The sequence below is a fragment of the Lates calcarifer genome, linkage group LG16_LG22, assembly GCF_001640805.2.
Source record: "Lates calcarifer isolate ASB-BC8 linkage group LG16_LG22, TLL_Latcal_v3, whole genome shotgun sequence".
NCBI lineage: Eukaryota > Metazoa > Chordata > Actinopteri > Centropomidae > Lates > Lates calcarifer.
The window spans coordinates 12,762,636-12,777,037 of NC_066848.1; the positions used below are offsets into that span (position 1 = coordinate 12,762,636).

Genomic DNA, 14,402 nt, shown 5'->3' on the forward strand with positions numbered 1-14,402 from the left:
CTCAGGAAAAAGAGTAGAGTATGTGTGTATTTAATCACAGGACATGTCATTTATCAAGATGCACCATAATCTCCTTGGGGCCAGATTGGCGACTGAAGCGAGGACACATTCAGTCATCTTAAGAACTTTGGGGTGACACCTTTATGAAGAGCTTCGAAGGTGATCTAAGTTAAACTTCATCTTAATAAAATAGTTTCCTCAGCAACTGTTGACCTGTAACACATGGCGCCATGGCAACTGCTATGGTTCATCAACGTGGAAATTGCCATTTTAAATTTATTGCACTCAACCATGGTTCTACTTTATGGGTTGAAAGTGTCAGGGCAGAATTAAATGGGTGGAGGAGGAATAAAAAACAGCTGAAGAAGACAGGGAGAGAGGGACAGAGAAGAGAAGGGGGGTGTTAAAGTGGGCAGGGGGAAATGACTTGATTAAGTGACACTGCCAGGAGAGCTGAGCAGAACTTATGTGAATAAATATGGTGCAGGTAAATCATGTGTGAAAAAGGGGAAAAACAGAGAGAAGGGGGAGGAGAAGAGTGAGATGGAGAGGAGGAGTGAAGAGATTTTGCTGCTGGAATTGGTGAAGTTAGTTCAGGAAAAGCTGCTGCAATGTAGGATTGATTTTCTGATGATCTAGATCCAGAGGATAAGATTAAAAAGAGAACCTAATATTTCCTTTTACAAGAGATAAAATGTGAAATATGATCAAACAGTGTAACGTAAATTTTAAGAGGTACAATTCTCCATGATCCTGTGTTGTTCTTGTTCCACATCCACCTGACATAACAGCTCTCTGAACCTGACAGAACCTAGGATCTTCACTGGGCTTTAGTATAGTAGAAGAACAACAAGAAGAACCAGGTGTTTCTTTAAGACAGTACTATTAGAGACATGACTTTATTTATTGATTCCCATGTTTTTTTAAGTATACTTGATCGTATTTTAAGTAGAAGTTTCTCTGTTGCATATTGTGCTTGCTTTTACATGTTAATATGCTCTTACTGTTATCTGCAGGAAATGTTGAGTCATTAACAGCAGCTTATCATTGGAAAAAACAAGGCAAACTAATATTAATGACAGTGAACTGATCAGTGCGTGAAAAACGTCATAGTGGAGTCACAGTATTATGTTTGATTGTATTTCACAGAGAAACTGTGGCTTAATCCGTGGGTGTAAAGAACAACCTCATAAATGTGTTTGCCTCTATACTGTGGTGTTTGTTTTCTTACTCTGATATTTGCCTACGCAGGTCAAGTGCTAATAGATTCAGTGTACTCCCACAACTTACCAGTAGTGTTACAATCTTGAGCGTCACTCCCTGCATACCGCTCTCTATCCGATTCTCCTTTAGGCTACCATTCAAACCACGAGTGGAATCCCAAGATGCCAGCTAATAGGAGACAGAAATATCAGATGTATGAGATAAAGAACTATAAAAGGGGGAAAAAACAGTGAAGGACTTTGAGAGACAGAGGTTACAAACCGCTTCTTAATATGTATATCAAAAATAGAGATAAAGTCTAGGTCTAAATGAATATTGTGCAGCAGGATAACAACATTAGTGAGCCACAAGTGAAGTAATCATCCTATTTGACTCAGTTTATGGTGATAATCAGCACTGAGGGCCACTGTCTGCATTTGACAACATCTGAGCTGGTTTCCAACTCAGCAACCTCCAGCCATTAGTATGCCATTAAGACCCTCCATTCAGCCTCTGCCACTGAATGTTGCAAAGTACTTTGTGAGCACTTTACATTATCCTTTCCCTGTAATCATACAGATGGAGCTGGTGATGAGGATGATGAAGATGACAAAGAGATGGAAGAGAAATGGTTTTATTTTAAACATTTATGACTAAGAAAACGTCATGCTCATTATGTGAAAACTGTAAAATAAAACTTCATCTCACACAGAAAATGTAGATGTTACACATCAATTTGTTCCTAGACTCTAAACCACCCCTCATCTTTAAAACTCTCATTCCACATTGTTGACGTTTTGAGCTGTGTCTCAGGTTGCAAGCTGATGTTTGTTAAATTCTTAACCAGTGCTGCTAGCTGGACAAGGATTCTCAAGGATCTGACTCATCATTTGGAGTGGTCTTTGAGATTTGAGCTGACAGAACACGAATGGTGGCCCAAGGACAAACAAGAGGCCTTTCTGGTCTCAGCACACCTCAGTCTCCAGCACATGTGCCCCCATGGCAGAAGCCACATTCAGATACCTTTCCCACAGAAACAGATTGTAATCCACAACAAAACAGTAGGCTTTCGAAGGTATGCCATTTTGTAAAATTTCTCAATTTGAAATGTCCACATAATTTTATGCATATTTTGTTTTTGTTGTAGTCTTTCATTTTGGCTCATTGGGTCTTCTTAATCTCTTCTGATTAACATTTTATCACTTGCTACCTGTCATTTCTATTAGTTTCAGTTCACTAAATATAACACCATACATTTTAAAACACTCATTTATTAAATGCTTTTGAAGCTTTATGAGGCTATTTGTAAAAATGTTTTTTGTGTGAAACTCTCACACTGTATGTTATTGCTGTCATGCTGTCACAGCTTGAATTCAAACTGGTGCAGGAGAAATAGCACATTTCTCATTCTGGCACATTTACTGTACATCCTGCTGAATCCTAATAGGCAGCTTATATGACTCACTTTCATCAGTGAGGGGAGGTTTATACAAAATGCTGAAAGACTGCTGGCCCTCGAGAAGATGGCTCTGGACATTCCGTTCAATATTAAATAGAAAAAGGTACCAGAGATCAAAACCGTGAAGAGGAGCAGAGATATGTTTAAGTTTCAGTTTTCATCACAAGTCCTGCACTTAACTTTGAACTCTAGCTTCATGAAATATTGAGGATCCTTTACTCTTGATTGGACATAGGCAGTTGAGTTCAGGCCTGGAAATATCAGAAAAGAAAACTGAATGTATTGTCCTGATGTTTAAAACAACACCGCCCCCCCACCCCCACCCCCCAAAAAAAGTATTTTTATGTTCCATTTGGCTACAGTTGAGATTGATGAGAAACACAAAAGGAACAAGCATAAATCTCTGTCACTGACATCATTTGCAAAACCAAACTTGAAATTACAAATGATTATACAACAATTACTGCAGATACACGAGGCAGCAACGAAAGCTTTCAACTGTGAATGGAATAGAAGCTTGTGTGGCAATAAAAGAGGCTTGTAAATACTTAAGAATATTTCATTATCACTTAAATCCGTTGTTTTTCACAAACCAACTGCTGAGCATGTGATCCTCCAAATACTCAGTCTCAAGAGTTACTGCATCGCTATGTATAGCTTCACTGCAGACTGATGTGAATCGTGTTTATAACCTGCCAGCTTGTGTGGGTGTATATAAACAGTTTTCTCCCCATGCAGGATGTCACTCATGAAATGTGCCTCCTAAGGGTCTTTATGTAAGCACTGTTTGGATGTCAATGATATGGAGATCAGTTGTTCATGGGGCTGTTCATTGTAAAGATAATATAGATTTATGTAGTATGTATTTCCTTGCCTTTGTGCACCAAAAAGCAGAGCTGTTGCTGCACTGCACTTTGTTCAGAAAAATGCAAAATGAGGTTGTTGATATGATAAATCTTGAGTCCTGTGTGGTTAATGAGGGCAATTCTGTGGGCAAGTACTGCACAATCTAATTGTAATAGCTTGTCTATTTGTTCATCTGTGTATCCAGATTTTTGGGACTGTGTCCAGCCCGTGTGTTTGTGTGTGTGCTTGGGTGTGTTTGGGGCAAAATGTCAGTCTGCATTGCCTGCTTCACAGGGGGCTATTTTCCCCATGAGCAGGTTTGTCCTCAATAAAAAAACACTGAGCAATATCTGCTCTGTAAACTGAAGAACACTAAAGAGGAACTTCACAGAGCTTTGCACATCAACACGCCACTGCGAAGGTCACAAACAATATATACAGTAAAGTCATGCCACGTGCACTCAACTGGATACACTGTGGTTTTTGATTACCAGCTCTGAAAATGTCATTTGTGGATGAATAATTCCTGTAATATCAAATGTAAAGACATTAAAAAGGGAACTTCTGCTAACAAATAAGGGAAACATGCAATGTGAGGTTTTCAAGGACGTGACAGTGAAACAGGATACATGTATCTACTGAGAAAGGATGCATTATATAAAAATATGCTTAACGATACATGAAAGAAAAAGTGATTTTTGTTGCTTGATGCTAAATCTCTTCAAAAAAAGGCTTTTCTAGCTTCTTACCTGCTTCTTTTCTTTGAAGTGTCAGCCATTGAGGATTTAAGTTTTAGATAGTCTTCCTATAAATATGCATAGCAATCAGTCACCAAGAGTGTACCTACTGTAAGAGAGATCAAAACATTGTGTTGTTTCCTTCCATGTCTCCAATACAATGGAGAATATTGAGCTAATGAAATTTTGCAATATCCTGTTTAAAAAGTCACAACAATAACAGGCCTGCTATTCTGCTAATGGTTATGATGCTTTATACTTTAAAATAATCATCTGTAATGGGGCTTAGTAAATGCCAATGACCATTTGAAAACTACATAGGGATGGAGGGCAAATAGCTCTGGATTCATAGCGGCCCACAATGGTCTCAATTACAGTATCTCCCAAAAATCATACAGAGCACTCAAGAACAATTTAAACTGCATCATTACAGACATGGAACTAGTTTGACCTAGCTGCAGCTACTTTGCTTCTCCTTTTCCTTTGCTAGTTCAGTCCATCAGGTTCTTACATATTGACAAGCCCATCATGCTACCAAGCCTGTTATTGACTCACACAGCTTTGTGCCGTATTGTAACTGCCTGTCTTATTTACTGCTTACGTCTTGTGTCAAGTGTGTCTCTGCATGTGTCCCAGAACCCACTGTTTTTACTAAATGTGCTGTATACATTCCTTTAATAAATATGTATGTGTTGCTATACATCCATGCAATGATATTGTGTCTGTACAACCGCGTGCAGCACATGTTTATTTTTTATGTTGCACTTTGTGTCCTCAATCCCAGAGGAAAAGCCAGAAATTGTGCCAGCGGTGTTATCTCTGATCACCAGGAACACAGCGAAAAATAAGCTGGCTGTTTAAATTAGTCAAGACAGGAGACATCTTATCTGTCCTGATGTGCTAGAAATGAGCTGGGCAGACATGGCACTGGTCTATTTCTCTATCCTCTGTTAAGCAACATGAAGCAGGATTTACTTTATACCACTAAGTTAGTCACACTAGAAGAATAAAAACCTGAAGAATTTGGATGAAGAGGAAAAGAAATGAGCAAAAGGGAAAAGACACAAGCTTTTGCTTTTTTCCTGCGTTCCTTCATTCCTGCGTTTATTCATTGTACATGTATGTATCATTTTAAATACAGTGTGGTACTTTGAAGAAAAGACTAAGCTTGATATCTGTATCATTCGCCAGATCAGTGCGGTACACAACCAGGCAGAGTTATCCTCTATCCTCACGTCTGTTTTAGAGTAAGTTGTTGTGTTGCTTCCAAAAGGCTGCATGCATGAGATGAAGAAAGACATATTTCAACAAAAAAATATGTGTAGGCTCAATGCATACAGTGAAGGCTTCAAAAATACTGTTTTGCAATCTAAACATGAACATATGAAAGTGAGAAAGACTCAAACTCGCCAGCTCTTCATAAAAAAATTAATTACTGATTCATTTTCAACTCATCATATCCACTTATGAACTTGTGAAGTGAGAGCAACAAAGAGCAGATACTGTAGGTGATGGTGTGCATTTAAATGAACTCAGTGGCTGCAAGGTTGGTAAGGTTTGTTCAATATTGTTTTCATGATGGATTGGAGCACATGAGAGAGAATAAATTAAGGGATGTGGAGAAATATCATCCACTTTTCATCCAATTACTTGGGACTCTCAAAAGGATTTACTTTTGCCAGCATGGAAGTCGGAACAACCATAAGTAGGTATTGCCAGTTTAATGCTTTCCCTTTACTCTTGTGAGAAAAAGCAATTTGCACACATTTACAGTTCAACATATTAAAGTATTACCACGTTACAAAAATTCTAGTGTTGCTGTGTTGCTTTAGCGCTATGTGGCGAAATCACTTGACTGGTCTAATATTGTATTCTACACTTCTAATTTGGACATGGTTAAAGGAGCTTTAAGTAATTTGTTAATTTTGTTGATTGTGGACTGAGGATTTCAGTATCAACAGGTGTCTGGCACTGCTTACAGTGGCTTCTGATTTGATTATATAATATAAAAATCTAATTGGCACTTTAGAGATGGGTAATTATGTAATGGGGGGGAAACATCCAACAAAAATAATTAGAGTAAATTTTTAAATATCATTAAATTTGTAAAATACAGTAATTATCATGTTGCCATCTTGTTTTCTGTTTTGTTTCTGAAATGCTAGTTTCTGGTTCAAAGTGTTGGTCTTTATCGTCTTACAGGTGAAAATCCAGGCAGGTAGGGGAGTTTTCAAAACACTGCAGGGGCCAGAGAGTGAGTTTCTGAAAGCTAGACATCTCAGTACCTGACAAATTAATCATTGGATCAACAGCGCGATCAGCCCTCTGCAGATCTATTGTTGGCAAGAGAGAAGAGTCCTTTAGAGACTATTTGATGCCATCTCTGCTGCATGAGCCAGTGAGAAATAGGGTTGACGAGAAGAATGAATACATCAGCTATGAAAGACTGTGATTTTGTAAACAGCCCTACAAATAATGATGGCCAATAAGAAAATGCTGTCCCACCCAGCACTAGTTTCAAGAGTTGTGTCAATTGTGACCAAGTGTCAGCATACTTGGCTCTATTCCAGCACTGAACAACCAAATGTTTGGCTAGATTTGGCTAGGTTTTGGAGGGTATGGACTTTGTCTGATTTAGGATAAGAATTGGCTCCACTTGGGGAATCTTTTGACTAGTGCTGGAAACCAGAATTAGATGGTTGCACTTGCTCTGATTCTGGTGCATTATTCTATAAATCTGCCAGATTTAGGCTGCTGATGACAAAGCCATTTTGACTGCCTGGGAGGAAATGGAAAGATGAATAATGAGCAGCAAAAATCCCAGAGTCATTTAAATTTAAAACATTGTACTGGCAGGGCATGATTGCTGACTGAGTCACCACAACAGTAACAAAAATCCTTTCACTTTTAAATCTGAGGCTGTTTTTCCACTTCTTCTATTTCTTGGCCTAATGGCATAGTCACATGTCTCAGGCAACCATCCTATATATTATTTCCAGGACAGGCCAGGCTATTTAGAGATGCATATGGCATGTGAGTGGTACTGTTCGCTACATTTGATACCTTTACGAAAAAAAATATTTTGATGCACTTTGTGACCAGAAGATTGAATGAGGAGAATTTGGGGCTGCCCCCCCACAGAGACTTTTAACAATATAAGCAGACATACAGTATTAGGGTAATATTTTTTCACTGTAAAATAGTACAAGTGTCATAATACAATAATGTCAGCACTGTTACTGTGGACATGTTTAGTAGTAATTACTGCATGATGCATGCAAGATGCTTGGCAAGAGGAACAATTTCATTGAAATGAATTGAATTTTCTCTATGAAGAGCTTCATGTAAACTGGAAGTCATTAGCAATATCTGCTTAGAGACGAGCTGACACATCAATAAGAGCAAACTGGGAAACCAAAACAACAACAACAGCATCGATCACTCTGCAGCATTGGTGGATGGTGGAGAAAACTCACAGTAGCCATCCAGGAAATAGTATTTCAGTCTTCATTACAGTTTCTAACCAGAAAGACGCCTCATCTAAGAGCCATCAGGCTGGGGAGAAAATGGACTGAATGCAGATAAATGATGATGGAGAGGGAGGAAAGCAGGGCTGAAAAATGAGGAGAAAGATCTAGGGAAGAAGAGAAGAAGTGAGCAGAGAGAAGAGGATGGGAAGGATGGGTGATGAGATGAGAGGAAAAGATAAAAGAAAGAGGAGAGGAGAAAGACAAAATAAGGATGGCTCTGAGGGGTGGATGTGGGTAGAGGGGTGGAGCAGGACATGCATTCACAATTTGACTTCACTTGAAGAAACACACAGAAACATGACATTGGGGTACATGTCATGTACTACGACATGTAATGGTGCAGCATTTCTTGATAGTACACACCAGTCTGACACAACAAAGGGCAAAGAACATGCTGAATGTATAAATAAACATTCTATTATAGAGAAACGGGGAGGAGAGGTACATGAATTTCTGTGTTATTTCTCCCACTAAATGGTTCTGCCAAGTAGTGGGCAGACACACAGACAGACGTGCCAGGTAATGAACAACAGCAGTGAATACATTTGGCATCCCATTATCTGGCCTTGCTGTCCCCTTTTGCCTCTAATGATTTTGAGATACAAGCGCCCACATGTTAGTGCGATCCCTGGCCTCTGTTTGCCTGGCTGCATGCTGTTAGTGTCTCAGGTCCAAAACAGCGTGTACAATACATGTGTGTGTAAATGCACTGAGGGCCTCCACTGTTTGTGTGTACCATGCTGGGTATGTCTGACTCTGCTGGGGGATATGAATGTTTGTATGTTTGTGTGTGTGTGTGTGTGTGTGTGTGTGTGTGTGTGTGTGTGTGTGTGTGTGTAAACACATGACACTACTGTCCTCCTAGCTAATGCTAATGGCCACATTATGATGAATTGGCTTCATGATTTCAGTTAGGCTGAGTGGTGATTAAATCTTCATTACTGCTTCTGGTCAGTCCTGCTCTACATAGATTGCCAAGAAACTCAATTTCTCTTCATTCTGCAAGAAGTCCCTGACTGAATCAGGACATCCACAGCGACAAACAAATTACAGCTTGGAGAGGAGTACACAAATAATGCTCTCAATCTCTCACTTCAGCTCTACAACACTGAAAGATCAGACTGGTTTCTCAGCAAAGAGTTGACGGTCAGCTCATGCAGCCTGCTCATTATTAGTAAAACATGAAAAATGTCTGGGTGGAACTCATAACCACAGATAAACATGCAGATGCAAAGAGGAAGTAGTGTGTTTTATTTTTGCTATAACGAACCCTAATATAGAGATTCACAATGTTTGTGTGTACAGTTAGTAGAGAGAAGCACACATCTGATCTATCAGTGTCAGATGACATCTTACAAGCCAACACAAGTGAGGTGGTTAAATGAAAGATCAAAACAGAGAGATCTGGTTAATGAAGGAGCTCCAGTAGAGGGCACCCTCATACTTGACACCTCAGTGACAAATGCTACACCCTGTGACCACGGTTCTCAGGGATCAGAATACAACTGATTTTCTATTCTACCAGTGAGTTAATTGCATTCATCTGGTATTTAAGGGTGAAAAAAGAAAAAAAAACAGCTCAGGATTAAGACTGAGAACCAGGGATCTACAGAAAAATAGCACGAGGAAGAAACAATAAACAGTTTGAAGCCTTCTGTACAGTATTTGTCCCTATCACGCACTCCACTGGTCCCCTAGGATTTCTAAACTCTGATCCCCATGGACAGGTGTAATGCAGGTCTTTGTTCCTTCTTGCTAGTAAATGAGCCATAGCTGGTATGTACTATATCTATATGATAAAAGGGATGGGAAATGAACTATTAGAGAGGAACAAAAACCTGCAGGACACCAGTTCTCAAGGACTGGAATTGAGTACCTAAACTTGAGAGGTTTGCAGGAGGGCTTGAGATAATGAGAAACAACTTAATTTCACTTTTATTTCTTTCCTGATGTAGTGAGTGGTCACATCAAGACAATGTCTACAAAAAGCTATTTTCATCAGAGGTTTCACAGTACCTGCTGTTCAACACCTACAGGATGGACAGTTATGCAAGTCCATGCAAAGCTTCTAAAATGGGTTTCTATACAGATGCAATAACTGAGTGGTCTGTGGTCTAAGGCATATAATACATAAGTGGAACACAGTGACTGCACTGTGAAATGAGAAAATTGGGCACCCTGCTGCTGTGTAATACATTACACTAGTACATAGCAAATATGTGGTTATTATATCTGATAGGTATTACACATGACAGATCTACTAACCTATTGTATTTATAATATATAATACATTGGTATGTATGACAAACTGAAAGGAGAAAATAAAATGCTATTACAAAAAAAATAGATTCAAGCATAAATTATTGTATTGCTGTATTGTGTTCATCTGTATGCAACTCTATAAAACTTGTCCTAAAACATCAAACATAAAACATGGTAGTTAATGTCCCATGAGGTGTCCTTAATATAAAACACTCTGAACTCACCCGTTTCACATCTTTCCCAAATGTCTCGCTGTAGCTGGTTCCAAGAATCTCAAACTGAACATGAGAATTGGAGCCTTCAGCACGGAAGTCCATCAGTCCTGTCAATCCACTGATCCGACCCTGTCGCAACAACAAGCAGACAATGCTTACTGTCTGTTTCTATTTACTTTCTGTTTCTGATCTTTATGTGTAGGAAAGAAAAAACAAAGCCTGCAGGCATTAATTAGTACATACATCCTTTTCACATTATATTATTTATTATAATTTACAAATTAAGTGTTTGCATTGATTTAATTAACCTTCCTATAATGATTATTTATAAAGCCTAATATATATATATAAGTGTATTTCAACTAATAAACCGTGAGGTTAGGCTGGACTGCATTTTACTGGATTGTGACATTTTGCACCGTGTTTTCTCAATATAATCATCAATGACAGAATACAGCAGAAGCTATCATTCATGATTTCTTACAAAATAGCAAATGCGAAAGCAGCAGCTTTTTTAAGCAAGAAAAAAAAAAGGTCATTTCAAACTCAAGTACCTTTTGGATGGTGTCTAGCATAGACCATCCTCCATTCCATGGCTTGGTGGACTTCCTCATGCAGTTAAGGCTGGCCATACTGTGCCACTTCCTGTCCTCCAGTTTCCTATAGAAGGCGTTGGCCAGCATCAAAACACTATCATACAGGTAGAGGTTGGACACCTGTTGGCGGGAGGGGGGAGAGACAGACAGTTTTAAATAATGCATTCTTGGATTTTGTTGGTAGTTTGTGTTGTGCAATACCTAACACTATGAGAACACAGCTGTTGTTGAATACAACAGAGAAAACAAACTTTTTAGGGGTCAGAGAAATATTGCACAGTTCCATGGTGAAAGTAGTTACACAAAGGCAGTTGTCTTTCAGTCTGGTTTTAGTCTTTGAGGCTGGATGGTGAAAAAAAAAGTTCTCAGTAGGGAATAAAAGCTTGTCTCCTCACTTGAAGAGAGAAAGAATGGAAAGCATGGGGACAACTGGAGAGCAGTATTCTTTTGTCCAACACTGTCATGGCTGCCTTTTGGTGCTGAGATGAAAACCCATTTTTTTAAATAATTTTCTACAATAACAGTGAAGACTGACACATTGAAGTCAGCAGCAACTTTGCTCTGACTTTCCAAATGTGTTTGCACATGAGGTTGATGTGCTAAACAATCATGAGAGCGCACTGATGGTATGTGAAATGATATGCATGTTACAACACTGGCAAAAAGCAAAGATAATTATAGACGGCTGTGATGTGAGATAAAATCAAGAGCAAGAGAAAACAAAAATTGTTCCAATTCAATTGTTTCAATCATTGTCCTTCTAATGAATTTCAGAGCTGCCATCAGCTCAACTGTCTCCCTCCAACTGCAGTGCACCCTGTCAGGAATCATGTCTATTGCCTCCTGTCTTGGTGTGACAGTGGATCTGATGGGTCCTCTGGGTCAAATCAAGTCAAATCCTCCCACAGAAGAAGATCCATGGAAGCAATACTGGCTGCCACTCCAGGCAGTCAGTTCATGACATGTTTGGACTTCAGTCCACGCCTCTCAGTGGTAAGTCATCATGCAAGTCAAGTTCACTTGCCTCAAGGTCACTCACTCAGACGCTATGTTGAGGTGATTTCTGAGGTTACACCACAGCCGAGGGGTTGTGAGAAGGATTAGTGCAGGAAAGCGCTGCAATCTCCTCAGTGTTTAACTATTCTGATGAATGCTTTAACTGCCATTACCCGATATTTAACCCTCTTTCATGTGAATTATTGAGGACTGTGGGTGCACACACCACATGGTTTTGCCATCTGTCCGGAGTATGGATAAGAAGGAATGTGAACATTTCAATAGTGCTACAGGGAACACAGCCATTGCACTCCAGATGGATTGAGCAAAGAAAAAATGCAAGAGGTGTAAGGAGGCGCTCTTAACTCTTAACATAAAGTAATAAGTGGCAAGGTGAGAGAGGCCACTGCAAAGACCCAAAGAAGGGCATGATGTTCTGTTAGAGAGATAACAAAGCTGTGTTGGTGCTGAAGGGCATGTCTCTTTCATTGACCCTCATTGTGAATTTACCTTAGATTGAGTTTCTGGTTAACTAATCCTTAATACAAATCACAGATAACGCATAGCATACAGGGATTTCCACTTTGGAAGCCTTTATTAGGCAAACTTTTACTGACTTTAAAATAATTTTTACTCTGTTCTGCCATTTATTCCCTAGTCAGACTGAGCTGTAGTCATTTATATTCATGGGCATTCATGTCCCTCATAATTAGCTTATCGAGGAAGTTTATTCTATATTCAGTTGCATACATAATCAGTCAATATTTGTATTCATGTGTCACCCAGCAGATGTTCGTCTATAGGGTCTTGAATGCATACTGTTCATAACCCCTTTCAGCACTTGTACTGTACACAAAACAAAAACAGACCACACCATGTTTGTTTTATAGTTCTGTCCCTCTGGTTGATAACAAGTGTCCTGTCTGTCGGTTGCCGGAAACAGTGGATGAAACATGCTGGTTGTTTCTAAAGCACCAAGTCACAGTCCCATAAATACTTGGAGCAAAAGGGATAGAATATAAGAAAGAAAAAAAACACAACCTTGCCACTAGTCAAATACTCAATACAGCCTCATCCATCATACTGCGTCCATGTTGCGCATTCACCCTCCTTAAAGCTTAAAGCTCAGAATCTCCACTGAAAGTAGATTATTTTGGTGAATCTATGATTAAACATAACAGGCTTTTCCATAGACACTGGAGGCTTTGGAGTGATTTAAGAATTCTCTTTGGAAATTTTGACACTTTTTCCTGATTTTTGTCAAAAAAATAATGTCACCATTGGACTCCATTGTGAGTGACTGAATTCAACCTGATTACAGCAACAACACATGCCTTTCACAGCTGCCTTTCATGCCTACAGTGAGTGACTGTTTGGTGGAGTATTATTTCAAATTGTGATATACTTTGAATTACAAATCAAATATGGCACAGAAAGGTGGAACAAACATGTTTTTTTTAAAGTAGGGAAACTTCTAGTTTTTTTTTTTTGGGTTGGCTTGGGATGAAATGTAATGTGAAGTATTTAAGAAGTTATATTCATATCTGACAAATATCTTCCCACTGCAAAGGTATTTTTAGTGTCTTATAAGTACAGATATGCTGAGCACTTGTATATGCATGACATTGTAAATCACTAACATCTTTCAAAGGTGTTTGATCCTCTTCATTTGCGTGTCCACTTAAAGGACTGAGGGATTGAGAGAGGGATTTTTTTTTTTTACATTTTAGCTGTGTGTGTGTATGTGTGTGTTTTTAATGAATTACTACAATTACTTCAATGAAAATTATCTGGCGCACATATCCCATGATTGCCAATCACCATGAGTATTTTGTTGCGTATCTTCATTCAGTCCATTTAAAAGAATTCTTAAGATTTTCTATGAATAAACTAAGGGGACTGCGCAGCAATGAAGGACCAACACTTTAAGCAGCTTTTTACCTCCAGGGACTGCAGATAGCCTTCCTGGGGGTCACAGAGCAGGGAGGAGATGCGATGATTGTTCCTCATGCAGCGAACGTTGGTGTCTCTCCACAATGGGAAGATCTGACGAATGATGGTCATCCGCCCCAGAGAGCTGTGAACCAGCTCCATGATGTCGGCATCACTCACCTCCTGTGAATGAAGACGACAGGAGGAGTTTAGTTTAACAAGCTTTTGCCTTTATTCTCAGTATAAAGTGTAGACACACTTTTTCTTCTTTTTGTTTTTTATCAGACTGGGATTTTTGAGCAGTGAGGAATCGTGACACAAACCATGAATGTGCAGTTTTTGAGGAGCAGTTTTCTGAGTGGAAATTTGGATATGAAACTAAACCTCTGAGGGGTTTGCATTGGCTGTGCCAGCTTCTTTAGCAATTAAAATATCAGATGACACACTGGGGGGCTATGGAGCAATCAGTTAGGAGGAAAAGTGAGGTAAAGTGAGGATATTTCTAACAAGTAAAATGGGGTTAAATTGTGCTGTGTGCTCAACTTCACTTTATGAATCCTATTTTTATGTTGCAATTAAACCCAGTGTGCATTAACAGTAATCATCCAAAGCTTAATTCACATGAT

At 39.1% G+C, this 14,402-nt stretch overlaps 1 protein-coding gene across 1 annotated transcript in view; it reads right to left on the reverse strand.

Annotated features, from left to right (window-relative positions):
- The window catches only part of grid1a (glutamate receptor, ionotropic, delta 1a), a 205,176-nt gene that overhangs the window by 18,238 nt on the left and 172,536 nt on the right, over window positions 1-14,402 (reverse strand). Inside the window, 4 exon segments of the mRNA XM_018696973.2 lie at window positions 1,291-1,392; window positions 10,262-10,381; window positions 10,807-10,968; window positions 13,786-13,959. Coding sequence (XP_018552489.1) covers window positions 1,291-1,392; window positions 10,262-10,381; window positions 10,807-10,968; window positions 13,786-13,959 — 558 coding nt within the window.